Genomic DNA, 26,615 nt, shown 5'->3' with positions numbered 1-26,615 from the left:
CGGATGCGGTGTGATGCGTCAAAACAAACGTTTTCGCAGTGCTGTTCGAGGAAAATTCTATTTCGCGGAAAGGTAAATTTGATTTTCCAATACATTTTTGCATGCTGCGCTGGTAGAAAGAGTGAAAAACCATGGCTGACGCAGCGGCACGCCAGCTGCAGTACGAGTACAAAGCGGTAAGTTCCATTCCGGTGGAATAAAATCGATTGAAAGTGTTGCGACGCACTAACCTCCTTGGACGGGCGTTTCAAGATGGATGCAGAGCAGCAGCAGCCGAGGGAAAACGCACGGCAAACGTTTTGTTTACATTTGCTCTGCTTTTCAGAATTCGAATTTGGTCCTGCAAGCGGATGTCCGCTTGATCGAACGACCACGCAGGGATGAAGCTACCGGTGAGGTGCTTTCCCTGGTCGGGAAGCTGGAGGGAACGCGGATGGGTGATCGTGCCCAGCGGACCAAACCGGAGAAGACGGAAGAGCGGAAGGCGAAGTAAGTTAGAATTAGATTCGAGGATTTGCTGGGAGAAACTAATGGGATTGATTTTCTTCATTAGGCGTCAGAAGCGTGATGAAGCGCAGTACGATTTCAACAGTATGAAAGGAGCCACTCTGCTGTCGGAAGGAATAGACGAGATGGTAGGGATCGTTTATCGACCGAAGACGCAGGAAACCCGACAGACGTACGAGGTGCTTCTTAGTTTTATCCAGGAAGCAATCGGGGATCAGCCGAGAGATATCCTGTGTGGTGCGGCCGATGAGATTTTGACCGTGCTGAAGAACGATAAAATGAAGGATCGCGAGCGGAAGCGGGAGATCGATGGCCTCCTGGGAACGGTGGCCGATGAGAGGTTTGCCCTGTTGGTTAATTTGGGCAAGAAGATCACCGACTTCGGATCGGATGCCAGCAGTGCGATCGGAGTGGGTGGGGAGGAACAAATTGACGATACGTACGGGATTAACGTGCAGTTTGAAGAGTCGGAAGAGGAGAGCGACGAAGATAAGTACGGAGAAATTCGCGATGAAGACATGCCGGACGAGGGTGAAGAGGCCAGGGATGATGGAATTTTGCACGCTGAGAATGTGAGTAAATCGTTCATTTAAAGAGCTTAAATTTGAAATGTTGAACTGAATAACAGAATAACCGAACATTCATTTTCAGCTTGGTGGCAACGAGGAAGGCAAGAAGGAGAAAGCTCTGGATCCACGGGACATCGATGCCCATTGGTTGCAGCGTTGTCTTCGCAAGTACTACAACGATTCGATGATGTCGCAGGCCAAGGCAGGGGAAGTGTTGACTGTACTCAAGGACGTCGGAGACGATCGGGAGTGCGAGAATCAGCTGGTTCTCTTGCTGGGCTACGATTGTTTCGATTTCATTAAACAGCTGAAGAAAAATCGGCATATGATCCTGTACTGTACGATGTTGGCGTCTTCGCAGAGTGAAAGCGAGCGGGTTAAGATACGGGAGAAGATGAAGGGAGATTCCTATTTGGCAAAGATTCTGAGACAACTGGATACTGGCAAACAGGAGGTGGACGACTACGAGAGCGAAAGGTCGAAGATGCAACGCAGAAGGAAGGAGCAGGATGATGACAACATGGAGGGGATTGGAGGACAGATTCCGGGCAGCAGGACCGTACTGGAGTTGGATGAGCTGGCTTTCACGCAGGGATCTCACCTGATGGCAAACAAGCGCTGTCAGCTGCCGGATGGTAGTTTCAGGAAACAACGAAAAGGATACGAAGAAGTGCACGTTCCAGCCTTGAAACCGAAAGCATTCGACGAGGAAGAGGAACTGATGGTAATCGATAAGCTGCCCAAGTATGTCCAACCGGTATTTGCCGGATTCAAAACGTTGAATCGAATCCAGAGTCGGTTGTACAAAGCGGCCCTGGAGAGCGATGAAAACTTGCTGCTTTGTGCCCCCACGGGTGCTGGTAAGACCAACGTGGCGCTGCTAACGATGATGCGGGAGATCGGAAAGCACATCAACGACGACGGAACGATCAACGTGGATGAGTTCAAGATTATCTACATTGCTCCGATGCGTTCCTTGGTACAGGAAATGGTGGGCAACTTCGGTAAGCGTCTGGCAACGTACAACCTTACGGTTTCGGAGTTGACTGGAGATCATCAGCTAAGTCGGGAGCAGATAGCTGCTACTCAGGTCATCGTATGCACTCCAGAAAAGTGGGATATCATCACCAGAAAGGGAGGTGAAAAGACCTACACTCAGCTGGTACGGTTGGTGATCATCGATGAAATCCATCTGCTTCACGACGAACGTGGTCCGGTTCTGGAATCCCTTGTCGCCAGAACCATTCGGAACATTGAAACTACCCAGGAGGACGTCAGATTGGTGGGACTGTCTGCCACGTTGCCAAATTACCACGACGTAGCGACTTTCCTCCGCGTTCGCCCGGAAACTGGGCTATTCTACTTCGATAACAGTTTCCGGCCAGTAGCTCTGGAGCAGCAGTACATCGGAGTCACGGAGAAAAAAGCCCTCAAGCGGTTCCAAGTGATGAACGACATCGTCTACGAGAAGGTCATGGAACATGCCGGCAAGAACCAAGTTCTTGTGTTTGTCCATTCCAGGAAGGAGACGGGAAAAACTGCTCGCGCCATTCGGGACATGTGTCTGGAGAAGGATACGCTGGGAAATTTCCTTCGCGAAGGTTCGGCTAGCATGGAGGTGTTGAGATCGGAAGCCGACCAGGTCAAGAATGCCGAACTCAAGGATCTACTCCCGTACGGTTTCGCCATCCATCATGCCGGTATGACCCGCGTAGACCGAACCCTGGTAGAAGATCTGTTCGCCGATCGTCACATCCAGGTGCTCGTCTCGACGGCTACCCTAGCCTGGGGTGTCAACTTACCGGCCCATACCGTTATCATCAAGGGAACTCAAATCTACAACCCGGAGAAAGGTCGCTGGGTTGAACTGAGCGCGCTGGACGTCCTCCAGATGCTTGGTCGTGCCGGTCGTCCTCAATACGATACCAAGGGCGAAGGCATCCTTATCACCAACCACAGCGAACTGCAGTACTACCTATCACTCCTGAACCAACAACTGCCGATCGAATCGCAACTGGTCTCCAAGATGCCCGACATGCTGAACGCCGAGATAGTCCTCGGAACGATTCAAAACGTCAAGGATGCCGTAACTTGGCTCGGATACACCTACCTGTACATCCGAATGCTCCGCCAGCCCACTCTCTACGGAGTCTCGTACGATGCCATCAAGGAAGATCCCCTGCTGGAACAATTCCGTGCCGATTTGATCCATACGGCTGCGCTGCATCTCGAAAAAAGCGGTCTAATTAAGTACGATCGCAAAAGTGGTCACTTCCAGGTGACGGAAATCGGCCGAATCGCTTCCCACTACTACTGCACCCACGAAACCATGCTGACCTACAACCAACTGCTGAAACCCACACTCAGCGAGATCGAACTGTTCCGTGTGTTTTCGCTGTCCGGTGAGTTCCGCAACATCACGGTCCGTGAGGAAGAGAAGCTGGAACTACAGAAGCTGATGGAGCGCGTGCCAATTCCGATCAAGGAAAGCATGGAGGAACCCAGCGCAAAAGTCAACGTCCTGCTGCAAGCGTACATCTCGCAGCTGAAGTTAGAAGGATTCGCCCTTATGGCCGATATGGTTTACGTAACGCAATCTGCTGCCCGTTTGCTACGAGCGATCTTTGAGATCGTCCTCCACCGGGAGTGGGCCCAACTGGCAGACAAATGCCTAACGCTGTGCAAGATGATCGACCGACGAATGTGGCAGAGTATGTCCCCGTTGCGACAGTTCCGCAAAATGCCCGAAGAGATCGTTAAGAAGATCGAGAAGAAGAACTTCCCCTGGGAACGGTTGTACGATCTGGAGGCAAACGAAATAGGAGAGTTGATCCGTGTTCCCAAGTTGGGCAAAACGATCTACAAGTACGTGCATCAGTTCCCAAAGCTGGAACTGTCGACCCACATTCAACCGATCACGCGATCCACGCTGCGGGTTGAACTGACGATCACCCCGGATTTCCAGTGGGATGAGAAGATCCACGGTCAATCGGAAGCGTTCTGGATTCTGGTGGAGGACGTCGACTCGGAAGTAATCCTTCATCACGAGTACTTCCTGCTGAAGGCCAAGTACTGCCAGGACGATCACTTGGTCAAGTTCTTTGTACCGGTCTTCGAACCGTTACCACCGCAGTACTTTTTGAGGATCGTTTCCGATCGGTGGATCGGATCCGAAACGCAACTGCCGGTTTCGTTCCGTCATCTGATTCTACCGGAGAAGAATCTCCCGCCGACGGAGCTTCTCGATTTGCAACCCCTTCCCATCAGTGCCCTTCGGGAGCCAAACTTTGAGCAGCTGTATGTGGACAAGTTCCCGCAGTTTAATCCTATTCAAACCCAGGTGTTTAATGCCGTGTACAACAGTGAAGACAATGTGTTTGTGGGAGCTCCCACCGGATCGGGAAAAACGACGATCGCGGAATTTGCAGTTTTAAGAATGTTGCAGCAGAATCCTCACGGAAGGGTTGCCTACCTTGTATCGAGAGATTCCCTCGCGGAGCTGGTCTTCATGGACTGGCACCAGAAGTTTGGGCAGCATTTGGGATGCAAGGTCGTCAAACTGACCGGTGAAACCGGTACGGATTTGAAACTGATTGCAAAGGGCCAGATCATCGTAACGACTGCGGATAAGTGGGATATCCTGTCGCGTCGTTGGAAGCAGAGGAAGAACGTCCAGAACATTCAGCTGTTTATCGTGGATGAATTGCAGTTGATCGGAGGAGAGGAAGGTCCCGTCTTGGAAGTGGTATGCTCTCGAATGCGCTACATTTCGTCCCAGATCGAGAAGCAAATCCGTATCATTGCTTTGTCTGCATCTCTGTCGGATGCAAGGGACGTTTCCCAGTGGTTGGGTTGTAATGCGAATGCTACCTTCAACTTCCATCCGAGTGTTCGTCCGATCCCAATGGAGCTGCACGTGCAGGGATTCAACATAACCCACAATGCTTCGAGGGTTGCAGCCATGTCAAAGCCGGTTTACAATGCGATCACCAAGTTCAGCCCGCACAAACCGGTCATTGTGTTTGTCTCGTCGCGAAAACTGGCTCGCCTGACGGCGATCGATATTCTGACGTACTGCGCAGCGGAAGCTCAGCCCAACCGATTCTTCCACGCTGAAGAGGAAGACATCAAACCATTCTTGGACCGAATGGCCGATAAGACGTTGAAGGAAACCCTCTCGCAGGGTGTTGCATACATTCACGAAGGTTTGACGCCTTCCGATCACCGCATTGTCGAACAGCTGTTCGACTCCGGGGCAGTGCAGATTGCTGTCGTCACCCGAGACCTCTGCTGGGGATTGAACATCTCCGCGTACTTGGTGGTGATCATGGACACTCAGTTCTACAATGGTAAGAGTCATTCCTACGATGATTACCCGGTCACGGATGTTATGCAGATGGTAGGTCGTGCCAACCGTCCGCTGGAAGATGACGATGCCAAGTGCGTCCTTATGTGTCAGAGTTCCAAGAAGGACTTCTTTAAGAAATTCCTCAACGAAAGTCTACCGGTGGAAAGCCATCTGGATCATCGTTTGCACGATCATTTCAATGCCGAGATCGTCACGAAGACGATCGAAAACAAGCAAGACGCCGTGGACTATCTGACCTGGACGTTCCTGTACCGCCGGCTTACTCAGAATCCGAATTACTACAACCTTCAAGGCGTGACTCACCGTCACCTGTCGGATCATCTTTCGGAACTGGTCGAAACCACACTTTCCGATCTGGAACAGTCCAAGTGTATCAGCGTCGAAGACGAAATGGATACGCTGCCATTGAATCTGGGCATGATCGCTGCGTACTACTACATCAACTACACAACGATTGAATTGTTCAGTTTGTCGTTGAACAGCAAGACCAAGATCCGTGGATTGTTGGAGATCATCTCGTCTGCGGCGGAGTACGAAGATGTCGTGGTGAGGCACCACGAAGATAACATTCTGAGGAGTTTGGCCCAACGGTTGCCCAATAAGCTGACCGGACCCAATGGAACGGCTCCCAAGTAAGTATTTGAGGATTTCAGCCTATTACCGACCAAGTAATGATTATTGTATTTCCCCGCCAGGTACAACGACCCTCACATCAAGACCAACCTGTTGCTGCAGGCGCATCTGTCGCGTCTCCAGCTGGGTGCCGAGCTGCAAGGTGACACGGAACAGTCCTTGGGTAAAGCGATCCGTCTCATCCAAGCGTGTGTCGATGTGCTCTCGTCCAACGGGTGGCTGTCGCCGGCCGTTGCTGCCATGGAGCTGGCCCAGATGGTCACCCAAGCGATGTGGAGCAAGGATTCCTACTTGAAGCAGCTACCCCACTTCAATGCCGACATCATCAAGCGCTGCCAGGAAAAAAACATCGAAACCGTGTTCGACATCATGGAGCTGGACGATGACGATCGGATCCGATTGCTGCAGCTCAACGATCAGCAAATGTCCGACGTGGCCAGGTTCTGCAATCGTTACCCGAACATCGAGATGACCTTCGAGGTGGTCGATAAGGACCGTATCCATTCCGGCTCATCGGTCAATGTGGTGGTCAACTTGGAGCGCGAGGATGATGTCACCGGACCGGTGATTGCGCCGTTCTTCCCGCAGGTAAATTTCCGCTGCACGTTGCTCGGCGCCAGTTCTCTAACCATAACATCCTGGGGCGCGTGCTCCTCCTACTATATTATAACCATTTATTAAATGGATTGGTGCGATAGATGCGGGGCTGCTGTTTACCCGTAGCGCGCTCAGAGTAAATCGAACTTCTGTTGGTTTGTTTTTGTAAATAATTTGTCCAAACAGATTTTCAGATTATCGGTGCAGGGTTGGAACTCAATAGTGTTTGAATTGGATGTGTGTGTTTATGATACATCCTGATGGCCATTTACGTACGAGATTAGTTTTGTTCGATCGAGGCTTTCCAATCAACTCGATTGTATAGCGCAATATTTACGAATAATGTGAGCTCCTCATTCATCCCAGCAGTTTCGGGAGATAAAGGCGACACCTTGTTGTTAGAAATCACGAGGTAGTGCAGAGTGGCGTGGACTTTTGGCATAATCCATGTAGGTGAAATGCCGGCTTCGACAATACCTAAGACCTATTATCGCCAGGGGGTAAATGAAGTCCTTGAGCGTTGATATTGTTTCATGCATAATTGAAAAGGCATTTAATCGTCATGATATCCAAGCTTATTCCAGTGGTGTCCATGTTCGAGGCGTAGTCATTTTGTAAAGTGAGAGGGTGGGTGATTATATTTTATAGAACAATCCAGCACCTTTGGGAAAACTATTAGGGCTGCTTCCGTGGACTAATCATTAGAAAGGGCTTTACGTGTGCTGTGCCGGTATTCCGTAGAGTACCCGGATGTTATGGAAGCAGGGACATTTAACAATCAGGTGTTCGACTGTCATAATCGTGTTGCAAGAGTCGCAAAGCTTCCGAAAAGAGGTAGCGCTACCCATGTTGTGGTTCACTCGGGTGTGTCCGGATCAAAGCCGGGATATGACCTGTTGTTCCCATCGGCTCGTAGTGTTATTCCATTTGGAGGTGTCGCCCTTTATTTTTCTCAGGAACGGTCCCCTTTTTGCGAACCACTCCCGGGCCCACGGTTCTCGGAGGGATGCTTTCACCCATGTGTTTATGTCCAAACTGGGAACAACTGTGGTAGCCATCCAGCCAGAGCGCCCAGTGGCAGCGAGATGATCCGCTTCACAGTTGCCCCGGATACTGCAATGACCGAGTTCAAGACGTGTAAAACACTGGCGGAGTCTGTTAGGACACATATGGGTTTATTGGTGGGTGTGGTGGTAGCGAAGTGGATGGCCGCAGCCTCCGCCGAGAAGACGGAGCACTGATTGGGTAGTCGAAAGAAGAAACTATTGGATACATCCGCTACTCCGAATCCGACCTTCCCCACCGCCTAAGAGCCGTCCGTGAAACGGTGTTGAAAATTGGCGTATTTAGTTCTCAGCAGCTGCGCTACGTGGGCCTGCATAGCATGGAAGTTGTTACCTGCCTTCTTCTTCTTCTTCTTCTTTCTGGTTGCGAGCTCGAAAACGAACTTGCCAGTTTCAGGGCCAGTTGCTGAGACTATATGCCCTGCTGTTTTTGTTGACGGTCTTCTGACCACAGCTGAGGCTCCTCATAGATCCAAAGCTGCTTCTTTCACAAAATCGGTGATTTCCTTGTACATATTCACATTTTTTGTTTTGAACACATCAATTAGCTTGTTGTGGATTCCAAATGAGTATTTGTGTCGAATGGTCCTGAACTTTTCACAGTGCATGATTAGGTGTTCCGCTGTCTCTAATTCTCCACATAATTCGCAGTCCGGATTGTCTGTTAGTTTCATCTTGTGCTTCCAATACTTTGACCAGTCATGTCCGGCCATCAACCGATTCAGTTGACGAACTTGTATGCTGGTCAGTCCGAGGCCAATAAACCACGGTTTTGGCCTGAAATCTTGTTGGATTTGGAAAAATTTTTGTCCTTTATCTTTTGCATACTCCTTGTACCATTCGTCCGTCTTCGATGATTTTTGGCTTTTCAGGATCCAGTATGCATCCTTATACGATATTTTGTTTTCCAGTATCACTTGTCCACTTGCAGCACCACTTTTCGCTAGTCGGTCTGCAATTTCATTGCCGTTTACTCCGATGTGACTTGGTATCCATTGTAGGGAAACTCGCCACTTCGCCGCAGCTGTCAGGATCTCCTCCAATAGTTCTTCTCGTTCTTCTTGTTCCCTCGCTTCTTCCAAAATTTCACACGCAGATCGGGAATCCGTATAAATCACTGCATCCGTCAAATTTTCCTCTGCTACCGCATCCAAGGCTACTCTGATCGCTGCCAGCTCTGCTCCTGTGATGCTTACTTCATTTGCCAGTTGAAAAGAAAGTCTTCTATTCGTTCCCTCGACGTATATTCCAATGCCGCACACTTGTCCTTCCTTCGAAGCATCAGTGAAAATTTTTCTGCGTCCTTTGTGTGTTCCGTTGAATGCAAAAAGTACCAGTTGTTTGAGGCGTTGCGGATTCGTATTTCCCTTAGACAAAACCAGTCCTTCTAATGTCGGATTGATAGTTATCCCCGGGTATGCTGGACATTTTCTTTTGATTGGCATGATAGCGTCGAATAGTCCGAAATGTTTCAGGAAAACCTGTTCCATGAAACTTTTCTTGTTATCATCGGTATCATTTCTGATGGTGGTTCCGGTCAGTTGGTCTCCAACTGCAGTTTTCCGTGCGATGTTCCGTGCAATCTCCTTTCCTGTGATGTACTCGTGCCTGATCGATAGAGACTCCAGTCCAGATACCGCCAGAAGCGTATTTAGAGGTGTGCTCTTAGTACATCCTGTTGCTTTCCGAAGACTTTGGTTACTTATTACTGCTAGCGAATTTAAGTTTGTTTTTCCTGCGTTGTTATATACCGTAGATCCGTACTCCAACGTGCTCCGAATAAGTGCTTTATGTATATTCAGCATAGTTTCCGGATGCCCACCAGCCTTCACTCCGCTGATGACTTTGATCATATTAAGCCTCTCGTTGACCTTCTCTTTCAGTTCCTTTGTGTGCTTCCCGAATGTTAGTGCTCTATCGAGAGTCACTCCAAGATATTTATGGGACCTTACGGTTTCCACTACCGTCCCATCAATTTGGTAATCAAGCGATTTGTTGCTAGATTGGAATAGAATAGCTTTGGTTTTTGATGGGTTGACGGTGAGGTTAAGGTTCGTCGATTTTTCCACAAAACAGTCCAGGTAAGTTTGTCCCAATGTTTTCAGCATTTCCACCGATTTTGCCGTAACGATGATGCCGAAGTCGTCAGCGTATTGCACCAACTCAACTCCTTCGACATTTATGGTGTGCATTTGGGCTGTATATAAGTTAAAAAGTGTGGGGGACAAAACATCCCCTTGGGGGAGGCCTTCACTTATTGTTCGTGTCAACGTTTGTTCACTTGTTTGAAAGGATATTTTTCTATTGATTAGGAAATTTGTTATCCAACAACTCAACTCTGAAGGTATCCGATTTTCGGACATAACCTTCTCAAGTGTGTCCACTTTCACGTTGCAAAAAGCGTTACTTAGGTCCACAAAAATAATACTGGTTAAGTTACCATCTCTTTTGTTCCCCATAATTTTGTTGACGACATAGGATACACACGTATTCGTCGATAGGCCCTTACGGAAACCAAACGACTTTGAAGGGAGTACGTTGTTTGCTTCTAAAGCAGCTTTAAGTCCCTCTAATACGGCTGTATTCACAACTTTAGTACAAGTTGGAACCAGAGAAATCGGACGTTTTCCTTCCAGCTTCGACTGATCCTTACCTGGTTTGGGTATGGCGACGATTTTGATCGTTTTCAGCTGTTCTTCCGGATATCCTCTTCGCCATTGTCCGTTGAAATCTTCCAATAATTGCTTCACGACACCCGGTTGTAGCTGCTTCAGCATTCCGTAAGTAATCCTATCTTCACCTGGTGCAGAATTCGGCTTTTTAGCCGTGACGATCCTGTTCCATTTTTGTTCATCCAGTATGTCGTAGTTTGCAGATGTTCCATCGATGCGAAACGTATCTACCGGGCTGTTCTTCCCAAAATGTAAATCTAGGAATTGTTCTGCTAGGTCCGGGTCATCCAAAAGAAGGTTATTTTCCTTCCTATGGAACTTTTTCCCCGTAAGCCTTCCGATCTTTTCCCAGAGCTCCTTAGAGCTGGACAAAGGACTTATTTGCTCAACGAATTCTTCCCACTTTGCCTTCTTCTCTTCCTTTTTTCTCCTCTGGAACACTGCCGCTTCTTTCTTGAACTTTATCAAATTTTCTACGCTGCCTTTCTTGTTGAACTCCCTTCTTGCTTCTGTTTTTCTTCTCCACGCCTCTTCTACTTCCGGTGACCACCAGTATTTGGGTGTACGCTTGTCTCGTTGTCTGCTCTCTTTGTGGATCCGCTGCACCTTTTCTGTGAGATCGCCCCATGAGCGAATCTTGTTTTGATCCAGCGTTGACAGTCGTTCGTTGATTTTCTTCTTATTATAGATCCATTTTCCTTCCTTTTTGTATTGCGCCTCCTTCACAGCGATTTGTATCGCCATATGGTGGCTCCCAACTCCAAAATCCAGAACGGACCATTCTAGTTCTCCATACAGATTAGCAGAACACAGTGAAACATCAATCGCTGTGCTTCGCGTGTTCAGTTGTATAGGTACAAACGTGCTGCTTCCATCGTTCAGGATCATCCAGTTGTATTGATTAATTAGATCCATAAGGATACCGCCTTTTCTGTCATTTTTGTCATTTCCCCACGTCACATGGTGCGCGTTCCAATCACCTCCTATTAGCACGTTTTTGTAATGTTTTAATGCTTCAAAAATTGTTGTAACGTCTTGTTCGAAATTCTCAATTGTCGCTGATGGAGTAATATACACTGATGCAACTGCCATTTCCTTGCTCGGTATAACAACTGCTACAGCTTGTGTACTTTCCGATAGGTTTTCTATGCTCACTCGGTTGTAGTTGAAGCAATTTTTCAGGTAAATCGCTGATCCTCCGTAGTTATCCTCCCTCGAATGGAAAACGCTATGGAATCCCGAAATCCTATACCGAGAGCTTCCCTCGAACGACTCCTGAGACCACGTTTCCGATAATAATGCTATTACATAGTCTTCACCGATCAACACTCTTTGCAACTCTTCTTTATGCTTACTCAAACTTTGTATATTACACTGTATCACTTTTACTTTTCCTTCCATTTTTATTTTCTTTTTCTTCTTTTCACTTTCACTGGTTGATCAATTTTTTTCCTTTTTCACTTTATATTATTGTTTGATTGAGCTGAAAATGCTTTTGCACTGCTTGTTTCAGCTTTTCTTTCATTTCTTCGCCGAATTCTTCATCACTGATAAGCTCCGAATAGAAGCTCATCGCTTTGTTTTGATATTTGTTCGTAACACTTGATTCGATTTTTTTATTTGATTCCTGCATCATGCTCTTCCATTTTTCCAGCTCGAGAACTTTGTGTGGGTTTTGCAACGCTACACCATTCACTTGCTGATTTTTGTTCTGCTGAATCCCACTCGATGTAGAAGACGGTCCTGCCGTTGACTCTGGTCCATTCCCTGTGTTCGACGTCGCCTCCGTTGACGACTCCATAGGCGCTGATCTTTTTCGCTTGTTTTGTTGTTTTTTCTTTTCTGCATACAACTTTACTACGGGTTTGATAGGTGTTCTCGGGTTGTTTGTTTGCTGCCATTGTGTTTCGAAGTTGCTACTCTCTGCTAGGGTCTCCGCCAGGGATGGCATTTCCTGCAGTGAGTTCAGTGGTTCAAAAATGTTGTTCGATGTGAAGGACACCATCTCGCGTGCCTCAACGTACGTGTAGTTTTTCTTCGCCATAATGGATTTAATTTGCTCTTGCCTTAATCGCTCTGGACAGTCAACGCTGCCTGTGGCGTGTGTTTTCTTGCAGTGTAGGCATTTGATTCTCTGTTGGCAGTTTTCGTAATTTTCATCGTCGTGTCGATCGCCACACGTTTGACATCTCCGGAAGCTCTTGCAGTTTTCGGATTTGTGGTTGTATCGCAAACACTTTTTGCAGAAGACGACCTTCTGCACAAAAGGTTGAATCCTACTTAGACAGCAAAACAATCTTACTTTCTCTGGCAGCCGGCTTGCTCGAAAGGTGACTGATACTCTATTCGATGGTTCCTTGATTCCATTCACGTAGCGGTTGAGTCGGTACACCTCGACAATGGGGACTTCACATTGGAGGTCCGCAAAGATTTCGTCGGTAGTGATGTCACATGGGATTCCTGTGATGACTCCGGAAATGCATACGACGTGCTTTGGGATGTACGCTACGTACATACCATTTTCGTTGTTGATGTGTTCGACGATAGAGTTGGCCTTCGCGTAACTGTTGAAAACAACCATTATTTTATTCCTACCAATCTGCTTCATATCGATTATGTGGTTTTTGTACATCTGTACACCACGCAGCTTCGATCCCAGCGAGAACTTGTTGATTCGTACTCCTTGTTGTCCACTTCGCAGCTCGAAGTAAACTCGGTATGGTGCCTCGTCCTTAATGGTGTATTCGAATTTCTGTCGTTGTGTGCCTTGTTTTCCATCTTCCTGTTTCCCTCCGGTGTCCGGAGGATCTCCTATCCCCGTCATAACCTTACTTTTCTTCGCTTTTCGCCACCAAAATGGCGTTCCTTTTTTCTACGTATGCTTCGAAATCTCTTCTAATCACTCCTTTTTCTTTTGTGTCACTATTTCTTCAGCTTTAATGTCCTTCTCTCTTCACTACTCGTTTAAATACTCCAATTTCACAGCTTTTTAATTCCCAAATCACTTGAAATAACACGGTATAATTCGCCGAACAACCGATACGCTTGGGAAAATTTTTCGAAAAAAAAAAGAAAAAAAAAAAAAAAAAAAAAAAAAAAACATGGAAAGGTCAACGCGTATGGTTGGCTCTTCCCATCCTGAGGAGAAATACCTATAGTCGCTATATTCATAGTCTGGCGGAGAGCATCTCGGGAACCTGTTGAGCTGTCAAATAGTGGAACCAATCGAGCAAATCACGACCAACAACAGAACAAAGCACATCAGCTATTGCGAACAAAACTTCGGAAACCATTATCTCGTGACTCAAGGGGCTCACCTACGCAAATCAACACCATCTTAGGGGTTGAGGAAAGTTTCCCCTATCCGATAATGCCGGTAATTTGTGTTCGATTGGCGAGGGAAGAATGATCAACGTTTTAGTTATAAAAGTTCATAGTGCCTTTTCAATTGTTGGTCTACATTATATTGAATTGAATTGAAGATCAAAATTCTATTCGCCAGACTATGAATATAGCGTGACCTCGTGGTTCCCGGTGGTCTTTGCAGGTAGCTGGACGTTCTACAGCTCAGCGTTTCTGCGACTTGGTATTGAAACGGCAATACACCGAGTTCGACGCATGCCGATTCAGTGGGTGTTGAAGGCAGAAGTCCCGCGACAATTCGGATTGTCTGGTTATAATTGGGGTTAGAAGGCTGTTGGAAAGGCAGAACAGTTTGATCCCGTAGAATAATCTACTGTTTACGCTGGCTTCGGCCACTTTTAGTAGGATCTCTCTGTTACTGCTCCGGTGTGGTTTGGAAAGTGTCCGGAGGAGGCTTAGTCGCGTGCGGCAGTTGGTTTTGGTGTAATTGAAATGTGCGTCGAACCTCATCTCCCAGTCCAAGCGCACACCGAGAACCTGGATGGTCTTCTTGTTGGGTATCGGAATGTTGTTCGCAAAGATGGCTGTTGGTAGCGGGCAATGACGCCCATCTTGTGGTGACTGATATAGCAGCTTGTAGTTACCTTCGCAAATCCTTGAGGGTACGTCCGATAGCAAGCAGGACGATGTCGTCTGCTTATACAAATATGTATATTCCTTTTGGGAGGGCCCCAAAGACTCCATTTATGGCGACCAGGAATATGGTGACCGCTGCGACGGATCTCTGTGGGACTCCAGTTTCTTCCGCCCGGGTTGAGGAGCGGTGATTCTCTATCATCACCTGAAAGGAATTAAAGGAAGTTTTCACAAAGTGTAGAATGTGGCCACCCAGACCCCAGGCAGCCAACTGTTTGATGACCTGGGGGATCCAGGCGCGGGCAAAAGCCTTGGCTAAATCCAAGGCCGCCATGTCGACATTGGAGTTCCTCATCCATCGCCTCTTGAAGTACATCGCCCAGGCCAGTAAAGTACGTTTCGGTACCGTGAATCGAGGAAGCGAATTAGACGGCCATTGACCATCCGTTCCATGACTTGGTGCAGCACGTTAGCGAGATCGGACGAAAGTTTTCCTGGGTAGAAGCTGATTGCCCCTGCTTGGGGATGGGAATTACCAGACTGTGGGTCCATTTCTTTGGGAGGGTGATCTTTATCTAGATTTTATGTATTAGGTCTAGCAGTTCGACTTTAGTGATGGGCGGGATATGTTGCAGCATGGGGTATCCTATGTCGTCCGGACCGGCGGATTTTCCTTTGCTGCGGGATAGTGCAAGGGTTAGTTCATCGAATCGAAAGGGCGCTTTGATGGGGGTAGGTACAGAGTCGTAGCGGTCAATGGCCGAGAGTGAGGCGAAGTAGTCGATCAATCCGTTGGTGATAATGAGCGGGTTTCGTTTGAGGCTGCTTGGGAGGGGGAGGGGCATCCCTGGCCTTTCTTTTTCCGTTGAGGGAGTTGTCCCGGCTCCACAACTCGGACGCCGTTTGGTTGGAGTTGATCCCCTCCAAAAATTCCTCCCAGCTGCTTTTCTACCTGATGATTTACCGGCACTCGTTTCGCTTGGAGCGGTAAAGCTCAGTGGCTCGTTACTTGCTTGGGTGGTACTTAGAGAGGCGCTTCGCGGCACGAAGAGCTTTCCTTCTGGACCTTTATTGCAGATTTCGCTTCGGGACACCACCAGTGTAGGGATCTTCGGCCGGGGTTCTGGCTGTTCTTCGGGATGGCGATGTGTTCTTCCATGCTCGTCGTTGGGTGTCACATTATCGTTAGGAGGCGTTCAGTAGTTCTGGGATTTTCCCGTGTGGCAGGTAGATGTTAATGACTGATAATGGAAACAAGGTTTTGACTTTAGCTCCCACGATTAGGAGATCGGTGTTAAGGTTGATGGGAGTGAATGGGATGCTATCTTTATGTGTTGGCTCTGTGGGTCTCCTGGAGAGCCAGGAACATGGGTGAGTTATTCTGAACCAGAATTTCGAAGTTCCCGAGATTGTTAAAAAATTGGATCGCTAAAGTGGTGCTGCGAGGTCTTTTGGTTGGAGAGGGCATTTGCGCATATCTGGTGGTGGAGTTGGCGCATGTTGAGATTGAAGAGCTGGGGGTGAACCCCAGCAAAGATTAACTCCGCTGTCCGCAGAGTTGTATGAGCCACCGAAGCAAATGCAGCTCTAGGCGACGGACCGACGGTTGGAGGTAGGTGACAATAACTGACTTGATACGGCATCGTTTGAGGCCGGGCATGTTGGTATTTGTCAGTGATGAGGAGAAGGGAGTGGACTTCAGCAGAGCCCGCTGGGCCCGCTACCGGCACCAAAGGATGGGCTAGGCCACCAAAGGATGGACTCGACGAGGAGCCAACAAATAGATTGGCCCGCCATCGATCGTACTCGCGAGCATTTGATAGTGCGTGTACAGGAACAGCTCTCCTGTCATACAGTCTACGCAGTGGTGTTTAAGTTGTCCGCGACGTAATGTTGTCACTCGATCTGACGAACCGAGGGTTCACAGCGTCCGCGTGGGGGAGAGTGAAGTTATCACGCGACCCACCAACTCTTTCCTCTTCCTTGTCGTCCTCCGTAAGATAATCAACGACCCATTATTTCCACATTCTTCTTGAATCCCTCGTCGTCCTGATTCATTGCGGTTGGTTTCGCTCTCACGTTGTCCACAAGGGGATAGGAATATACTCCCTTTTCCGCCCCTCTTCCGGCACAGCCATAGAGTGACGGGGGTTGTCCGTCGGCTCCGGTTGGGCAATGACTTCCGCACTCGACTGCTCCGTGACTTAGCCGGAATGATGAAGCTTCGGTGTTCGTCGGAGTTTGTCAACGAGCGTTGGGGGGTGTTTGCCAGTTTCGGTTGGTTCATAGCGTTCGCACTGACAGAACCCCGACTACCCGAGGTTGTTGTGATACTAGTGGATTGAAAGAAACTTTTGGATCTTCCTTGGAATTCTCTTCGGAATTCTTTTAAACAAGTTTCAGAAATTTCTTGAAACTTTCTTCTTAGTGTTCCTGGAATGCTACTGATAATTCTTTGGAAATATGCTCAATATTCTCTTTAAATTATTCTCACCTTCCCGAAATTCCTTTTAAACCCCTCGAAATTCTAAAGAAGTCTCATATTAATTCCCTTGGAACTATCTTCGAACTAGGTTGAAATTAAGCAAAGATTTGTTTTAGCTTCGTCAGAATTAGTATCGATATTTCCATGGAGCTCTTTTCGGAATTTTCTTTGTTAAATTAATTGACATTTAAGAGGTTTTCTTCCTTCAAATTTTATTTTTGGTTTCCCTGCAATTCTCCTCTCAATCCCCATAATAGTCTCTTCTGAACTACCTTGGAATTTACCTTTAGTTCCCTCCTAACAACTTTCTTGAAATACTCCTCAAAATTACCTGCAACTTTTTGAATAAATTTTTCAAAACTTTCCTCAAAATTCCGTCATAATTATCCCTAAAATGTTTCTACAAATCTCCTTAAAACTTATTTGGCATACTTTAACTAATCTCGATTACTTTTTCGAAGGGACGTATTGTGAATAACTGACCATCAGCCGGAAAGGAATCTGCCCGATATCGCTGAACGTCTTACCTCCACGGTGGTTGATGATTGAGAGAGGAAAATGCCGTGTCCAGTTCGTTGTCCTCGCAACGCTCATCATGGCTTACTACGAGTCCCTGTGATAGTGCTGAATGTTCAGCACACTGCACCGAGAAGCATTGGGCGCTCTTTGCACTCACACATATCTTCCCTTCACTCATAAAATTCGTTTCATGTTCATGCTGTCAGTCATATTTCTAGGATCTGCTCTCGGGTCCACGCGATCATAAGATCCGCAGCGCGATTTTTTTAATCCGCTCTGTTAATGCACAATGTGTCCGGTGCGCGATCGTAAGATCCGCTGCTAAGGACCTGTCATCATTTCATCAATGCGCGACTTTTTATGCCCGCTTCCCCAATGCGCGATCTATCTGATCCGCTCATCTTGTGCACAATCTCAATAGATTTGCGTTTTATGCATAAAAAAAAAATCGAAGCGCGATTTTTTTAATCGACTCAATCTAACCTCACTTTATTTTTATATATATTCTTTTTTTTCTGTGCGGCGTTGAAAATTTTGGGAGATTCCTTTCCGGCTTCTAATCGAGGTTCTGATTTTTGCGTTGCAGCAAAGGTTGGTTGTTGCAACTCCTGGCAGGATCGCCATTGTGAATAACTGACCATCAGCCGGAAAGGAATCTGCCCGATATCGCTGAACGTCTTACCTCCACGGTGGTTGATGATTGAGAGAGGAAAATGCCGTGTCCAGTTCGTTGTCCTCGCAACGCTCATCATGGCTTACTACGAGTCCCTGTGATAGTGCTGAATGTTGAGCACACTGCACCGAGAAGCATTGGGCGCTCTTTGCACTCACACACGTATCAGCTTTTGTAAACAATGCATTTCTCGATGAACATTTCAAATAGTCCTATCTGCTTTGATCGATTCTCTTCATCGACTTTCTCTTTCGTCAATAACTCAGCTGCAAAACTTTTCCCTGTTGTATTTGACGTTTTGGACGCTAGATAAGAACCTCCTTTATCAAACTATGTGGTAGAATTAGCGCGAAATCTGTTTGCATAGCAGTGGTTATGAAAAGAGAAAGTCGATGAAGAGAATCGATCAAAGCAGATAGGACCATTTGAAATGTTCATCGAGATTTGATCGTCAATTTAACGTAACTGGTAACTGGTAGTGTCCACGCACACTAACACTCAGGTCCCTTCTGGAGCTATTGGAGCTATGTGCCTTCTGGATGATCGTGATATGGACCAGTTTATGTGATACACCACCACTCGTCGCAGAAGTTGCGATGTTCCTGTACTTGGTTGGATCGGATTTAATATTGAGAATTCGTTCAGATCGCCAAGATCCCCTCCCTTCCAGTCTCTCATGTGCAGGAGCTTGCAGCGAACGCAGAATATTTGTTCTTCGTCTTCCTCTCCGGTTTTCACTTTGATTTCATCCGGTAGATCGATGATGGGTTTGAAGTTCGGATGATGATCGAGGATCGTACTCACTGGCTTTGGAAGTGGTGAATGCACTGGATTCTCTGGTTGAACATTCCAGGGTTGGCTTCGAAGCTAAAATTAAGAATTGGGTGTTAATCGGTTGTTGCATAACAAGGAAGATATTTTTTCTTTTCCTTTTATTTAACGTCGGTCTTCCGCAATCTAGTGCCAATCACCGACGGACATCGATTGCCATCCATTGACGGCAATCGAATGTGCAGGACGGCAGCTTCCACACCTGCGTAGGATATCGCACCCATTCACAACACACATGGGCCGGGACCAACGGCTTTACTTCCCTTCCGAAGGAAGACGTGACCAGAGATTTTTATGCCTCAGAAAAATCCCACCGACCTCGGCTGGGATTGAACCCAGGCCCATTGGGGTGTTAGAAAGCAGTCACGCTTACCACTACACCACCGGCGCCGGCTGAAGATATTTTTTATACCGGTGATTTCCCGCACCAATTGGGAATCCTTGGTGGATATCTGAACACGAATCCTCTGGTTATTTTATTAGGTAAACTGTATCCACCTACCTTCAGTTAAGTCACAAACAACTTTTCAAGACGGAGGAATACGAATATAAAGCACAGATTTATTTTTTCTTTGTTTACGAACAAAACTGACGTCTAATATGCATAATCTCGAAAGGAGTAAACGGTGTTAACAGAGATAAAAAATCGATGAACGTAGATTTAATTTTGAGGTACATTGAGCTCATAGTAAAGATGTCTCACCCCTTGGTTTAAACCGATCGAATGACAGATGAGGGCCGGTGGTAGCGTCTACTCCACTAGACGTTGGATACGTAGGATGCCTTGGATGCCAAGTTATCGATGTCACCGAGAAGCAGATATTGCAGATCTGGAACTATTTGTTGTTCGAACCATTAGGGGCGTAATATCACTGGCTTCGGCCAAACATATACTAGCCTAAGTGACCTGACAGAGAACTGGTGTTCAACCAGACCGAAGATGATGGCGGCTAAGAGCGTCGAATCAGTTACATGTCGGGGCGTAGGATGTCATGCTATCAATGTTGCTGACAGAGATGTTCAACCCGATCGAATTACAGATGAGGCCCAGTGGGAGCATCGACTCCACTAGACGTCGAAATCGTAGGATGCCTTGAATGCCAAGCTGACAGAGATCTGGTGTTAAACCAGACCAAAAGATAGATGAAGGCATCTGGGAGCGTTGACTCAGATAGACATCGGAAGCGTAGGATGCCATGCTGATAAAGGGCGAACACGAAATTATTGCGACACATTCAACAGGACATAACTTTTTTACCATTGGGTAAAAATCAGCCAAATTTTGCACACTTTCTCATTGATGTGTATTGTGTACATGCTGTCAAACTCGAAGTCGTGTTTTTCGATTCAACGAAAATGGAGGTGAACCAACGCGAGTTGAGAGAACAAATTCTTTCCAAACACCTGGAATTTCCTGACCTGTCGCACCGGCAGTTGGGAAAAATGTTGAACATTCACCATTCAACCGTCTCCAGAGTGTTGAAGCGGTTCCAGGAGCGGTTGACGTTGGACCACGGCAAAGGAGCTGGAAGAAAACCGGGACCGGAGAACAAAAAGACGGAGGGAAAGGTGAAGCGGATGATTAAAGCAAATCCCAACGCAAGCCGTGATTTGGCTAAAAAGATCGGCATGTCGCAGAGCTACGTCCAGAATGCAAAGAAGAGAGCTGGACTACATACATACAAGGTACAGAACTTCCCAAACCGCGATGAGCGGCAACAATCGACGGCTAAAACTCGGGCACGGAAGCTCTACGAGAAGATGCTGACAAAATATGGCTGCTGTGTGATGGACGACGAAACGTATATAAAAGCCGATTTTAAGCAAATTCCGGGGTTGGAGTTTTTCACCGGCAAGAGCAAGTTCGATGAGGACGACAAATTTAAGAAGAAGAAAATGTCGAAGTTCGCCTCCAAATATCTCATTTGGCAGGCCATCTGCTCTTGCGGACTGAGGAGTGAGCCTTTCGTGACAAAGGGCACAGTAAATGGCGAGATCTACAAATCTGAGTGCCTCGAGAAGCGCCTTTTGCCGTTCTTGCAGCAGCACTACAAGCTCCGCTATTTTGGCCAGATTTGGCATCATGCCACTATTCTAAAAGTGTCCTGGAGTGGTATGAGGCCAATTCTGTCCATTTTGTTCCAAAGGACATGAATCCGCCAAACTGTCCGGAGCTGCGCTCGGTGGAGCAGTACTGGGCAATAATGAAGCGGGAACTTCGGAAGAGCAAGAAGACAGTCAAAGACGAGAAGGAAATGTTAAGAAAATGGAAAAAAAAACTGCGAAACTGGTACCGGATGACACTGTAAAGACTTTGATGGAGGGCATCAAGCGAAAATGCGTTCAATTTTACACTCAAGGCTCCATCGATTAACTTTTCTTTTGATTTTTGAAGTAAATATATGTATAAAACTACCCTAAAATTTTGATTTGATTCTAAACATTATAAGAAAATTGGCATGACATTTTCGGTGTCGCAATAATTTCGTGTTCGCCCTTTAGAGAGCTACACGGATAGAAATCTCCTTATACCTTTTGGCAAATTTCTATTGCTGATTATACATAAAATGTATAAGTCAACTAACTTTAGTTGCAGCACTTTTTCCAAAAATATTTTTTTGCATCTGAAAACAACAAAAAATCTTCTGGGAAGGATTAATGTTAATAGGTATTTTCCTTTCGTTTCAACAGGAGCAGTTCCTTTTATATTTGTTGATGAACAGATCATGCTAAAAAGCAGTAATGTTAGATAATATCAAACTAGCAGACCCGGCAAACTTCGTCCAGCCCAAATTTGAATTTGTATTTTAAACAATTTCGAGCATTCACGATTCCACCGACCGAAGACTACAAACCAAAGAAAACTGGCAACTGTCCCCTTCTCCCATACAAATATCAAACGTCACTAATAACAGCGTCTCTGTCAATCAAATGTGGAACTTTGAAGCACAAGTGCTAGTGAGACTGCACATAAACAGTGATTGTGTGTGTGACCTCTGTAACATGGTCACAATGCATGGTAGTATCAGAACGTTGGTGGTATGAACGGCCTCGTGGAAGATTATCATCTGGCCGTCATGGATCACTGCTACGACATTTTAGTTTTGACCAAAACATGGCTCAATTATCGAACCATTTCAAACTATGTCTTTGGTGCTGGCTACGAAATATTTCGCTGCGATCGAAACACGAATAATAGTAGGAAAACTACTGGGGGAGGCGTCCTTAAGGCAGTTAATTCCAAGCTGAAAGCAGAAGTTATCGAGGACGATTCCTGGAACAGGGTTGAACAAATTTGGGTGGCTATTCAACTTGGTGATCGTCAATTGCTTCTCTGTGCAGTGTACATTCCTCCAGATCGAACCCGTGACTTGGAGCTTATTGACGCGACTCCAACCCATAGTGGTTTCTTTTGTCCTGATCACGAGCGTTCATCTTTCCACGTAGGAACCATCCAGCTCCTGGACAGTTATAGTACCGCAATTCTGTCACAAATCAATGGCCTGTTGAATGAAAACAACCGCACCCTGGATCTCTGCTTTGTGAGTGCTCGTGATACAGCTCCTTTCCTCTCCACGGCACCCGAACCTTTAGTCAAGGTAGTGCATCATCACCCTGCTTTAGTTATCGTGATCGAAAATAATATTGTCCATGATTTCACCAGCACTCCAAACGCTGTGTCATATGACTTCCGTAGAGCTGACCATTGCAGTATCGTCCATGTGCTGTCTAATCTAGATTGGGAGCATATTCTAGATCCTGTAGACGTCAACATTGCTGCACAAACCTTTTCTCACGTCTTGGCATATGTCATTGACAGACACGTTTCCAAAAAGATCATCCATATCGACTCTCGCGTCCCGTGGATGACGAAAGATCTTCGCTCGTTGAAAAGAACTAAGAAGGCTGCTCTCAGAAGATTTACTAAACTCCGCACACTGCCACTGAAATGCTACTATGTCAGACTCAACCACGAGTATAAGCGGTTAAGTCCTCTGTTTTCAACGCTATCAAAGGAGGATTCAACGGCGGCTAAAATCACACCCGAAATCCTTCTGGAACTTCGTAAATGAGCAACGCAGGGAAGTCGGCTTACCCTCTTCCATGATTTTTAATGGTGAAACTGCTGGAAATCAACAAGACATTTGCAACCTGTTCTCAGCCAAATTTGCTAGTGTGTTTGAAGCCGAGCAACTCTCCGCTAATATCATTACTTCCGCGGCCAGTAATGTTCCTTTGATCAACCAAACGCTCAGCATGGTCGAAGCCACTACAGATACGATTTCTAGAGCAGCATCTAAACTTTAGACTTCAACTAAGGCTGGACCCGATGGTGTTCCGTCGATTATTCTTAAAAAGAACATCACTTGTCTTTTAGATCCACTGCGCCGCATATTCCAGCGGCATCTTTCCGTCTTGCTGGAAGACTGCGGATATGTTTCCTGTTCATAAAAAGGGAAGCAAACGCGACGTAAACAACTACCGGGTAATCACGTCGCTGAGTGCTGTATCAAAACTTTTTGAATTGGTTGTCATAGAGTCCCTAAATGCGCATTGCAGGCAATATCTAAGTACAGATCAACACGGATTCATAACTGGGCGTTCCACAACTACGAACCTGCTGTGCCTAACGTCTTACATCACAGACAGTTTGATTGCTCGGACCCAAACGGACGTTATCTACACAGATCTTACGGCAGCCTTCGATAAGCTGAACCACGAAATTGCGATCGCTAAGCTTGATAGGCTAGGGATCGGTGGAAATCTTTTGAGATGGTTTCGTTCATACCTCACGGAGCGCCAATTGACAGTAACTTTGGGTACTTGTCGCTCAGCAAGCTTCTGCGCAAAGTCCGGTATACCTCAGGGCAGCCATCTGGGACCATTGGTATTTCTCCTCTACTTCGACGACGTTCACCATGTTATCACAGAGCCACGATTATCGTTTGCAGACGATCTGAAAGTTTTTCTGCGCATCCGCTCACTCGCCGACTGCCGTTCTCTCCAAAATCAGATTGACATCTTTGCTGACTGGTGTAGTCTAAACCGACTGGTGGTCAACCCAGCTAAGTGTACAGTTATTACTTTCTCACGCAAGTAACAACCGATTATTTTCAACTACAAACTACTAGGCACGACTATCGAACGGGTGCACTGCGTGAAAGACTTAGGCGTTTTTCTAGACTCAAAGCTGACATACTCACACCATATATCGTATTTCGTCGACAAAGCGTCCAGAACGCTTGGCTTTGTCTTCAAGATTACTAAGAACTTCACGGACATTTACTGCTTGAAATCGTTCTATTGCTCTCTCGTACGATCTACGTTGGAATACTGCTCTGCTGTCTGGAGCCCGAACTACAATAATGGGGCCGAGCGAATTGAATCTGTTCAACGACGTTTTCTTCGCTTCGCGCTCCGTAAGCTGCCTTGGAGATACCCACTTCGTCTTCCAAGCTACGAGAATCGCTGCCAATTGATCAATATCGAGCCCTTACGTATCCGAAGAGATGTTTTCAGAGCCTTAACCGTCGCCGATACTCTGCAAGGAAGAATCGACTGCGAAGCAATTCTGCAACAAGTGAACATTAATGTTCAACCTCGATCACTACGCAACAGTCTTATGCTGAGACTTCCACTTCTTCGAACTAATTATAGCATAGGGAGCGCTATTTACGGCTTGCAGCTAGTGTTCAACCGAGTAGCGTCGATGTTCGATTTCCACTTGACACGGAATATGCTTCGCCGAAGATTCTCTGCCTTTTTTGCTGACCGAAGGCGCTTGATACCCAACAGCTAAGTGTAAAATTTAAGACTTATAAATTTTTAGTAACTTGACAATGCTTTCCAAGTTATTTTCGTTTGTAACTGTAGTAACTGTAGTATATGTATGTCGTCTGTATAATCTGTACTTTTTTTACAACACATCATTGGGACTATTTCTAGTCTGTTGATGCAACCATAACAAATAAACAAAATAAACAAAATAGTCTACTCGCATAGGAGTATTGAGCGAAAACCCAAAACTTGATAACTTCAAAAAAATATAAAATATATATTTTGTGATATAATTTGTAAAAAATCGTAAATTTTCAAGGAAAAATATAAAAGAAACATATTGCGGCCTCTATCTACAAACCATGAAATCCATAAAAAAAAACACAATTAATGTTTTTCAATACAAAATCTAAATTTTTTAATATCACTATAATTTTCCCAAAAAGTATTTTTAATTACCTTTCATTTTATATTTTGATCTTTGAAATCGGCCCAGTGAATGAATTTTTGAAAAAAAAAGTTATTAAAAATGATATTTTGGACCACCCTAACATGGAAATGGTCACCCTAATGACAAAACGAAATTCTGAGAACCAACATATCGTTTTCCTATGGAATGTCTGTATGTATATATATGTAGATACCAAATGCCTATAATGCCAAACGGCATTATGCCAACTGGGACACTCTTCAAATTGAGATGAAATACCTTTAAGTTTCGCAGTTAAGGAAAACTTCAAAAATGATTTCACCTCATTACACCTACTTACACGTGTATTCTTCTTTTCCTTCCAGAAACGCGAGGAAGGCTGGTGGATCGTAATCGGCGATCCGAAAACCAACTCGCTGCTGTCGATCAAGCGGCTCACGCTGCAGCAGAAGGCCAAATTCAAGCTGGACTTTGTCGCGCCCAGCCCGGGTCATCACGATTATACGCTGTACTTCATGAGCGACTCCTACCTGGGATGCGATCAGGAGTACAAGTTCAACATCAACGTCGGCGACTTCCAGTCGGAGTCGGAAAGCGAATCCGATTAGGCCGGAAGAAGGAGGTAAATGCTATCCGTCTAACCGTTTCCCTTTTTTAAATAATTAATTAAATGTCAGCAACAGTGTCGCTAGTGTTTGGAACATCTTGTGCGGTAAACTTATTTCTGTAGTATGATCAAAGAGTACAGAAGACAAAATATATCCTACCCAGGAAAACCACAATTCCTGATCCGGTTGGGAAGATTTGCCCGTAAGCGTGGCTTGTTTCTGCAATAATCCAGTGGTGTCATATCACAGCCGCAAACTTGTGTACGCGTTGAGTGTGGATGAGTGTCGTAAAGGGCAATTGGTTGATTGAGCTTGAAATGCGATCTGCGAAAACCACCGCAACACGTTTAATAATTTGGCACCTCTCCGTTCTGCTCGTGTGCTGCAAAATGTTAACAGGAAAATATGATACGCGCCGTGTTGTCCGGTTCAGGGAGGGTTATCACCTCAATGTGCACGAAACAAAGTCCTTACTTGCTCTCAAATTTAAATTAATCAGCTGTAAAAGGACTTCCTGGAGCGAATGCGCAACACGGCACTACGGACTGATTTGGGTGGGACTTGATGCCATTGCGTCGCAGTTGACGGGACAGTACCACTCTGGTGCTTGGTTCTAAGTCTGTTAGTCGTCCTCATTGGGTAACGGACCGAGAGCCGTCGTCATTAGATAACAGATTGCAACTAAAGCCAACTAGTACTGAAAGGCTTCAGGTTGCACATTTTGTTACTGTATTTTCATGCTATCATCGCATGATGCGATGATAGTGACAGAGTTTATTCGTGATTATAACGTAACTATGGCGCGCGCTTCTTAGCATCGTGCATATCCTCGGCATCATCGTAAAGCACCGGAAGAGACGGGTAAACAGCAAGGATTGGGT

At 46.2% G+C, this 26,615-nt stretch overlaps 2 protein-coding genes across 2 annotated transcripts in view; both read left to right on the top strand.

The window, feature by feature from the left end:
* The window catches only part of Eato (Engulfment ABC Transporter in the ovary), a 218,506-nt gene that overhangs the window by 65,240 nt on the left and 126,651 nt on the right, over positions 1-26,615 (top strand). The gene's annotated exons all lie outside the window — the stretch shown is intronic.
* Positions 13-25,753, top strand: l(3)72Ab (U5 small nuclear ribonucleoprotein l(3)72Ab). Its single transcript, XM_065232607.1, has 6 exons — positions 13-176; positions 326-489; positions 554-1,079; positions 1,159-6,077; positions 6,141-6,666; positions 25,492-25,753. The coding sequence occupies exons 1-6, from the start codon at positions 132-134 to the stop codon at positions 25,732-25,734; spliced, it is 6,423 nt and encodes a 2,140-aa protein (XP_065088679.1). The 5' UTR covers positions 13-131; the 3' UTR covers positions 25,735-25,753.

The sequence above is a fragment of the Ochlerotatus camptorhynchus genome, unplaced genomic scaffold, assembly GCF_037179485.1.
Source record: "Ochlerotatus camptorhynchus isolate MF236.1 unplaced genomic scaffold, CSIRO-AGI_Acam_v1.1 ptg000370l, whole genome shotgun sequence".
In the NCBI taxonomy this organism is placed as follows: Eukaryota; Metazoa; Arthropoda; class Insecta; order Diptera; family Culicidae; genus Ochlerotatus; species Ochlerotatus camptorhynchus.
The sequence above is the reverse complement of the archived record's forward strand: the minus strand, read 5'-3'. Positions and strand labels throughout refer to the sequence as shown.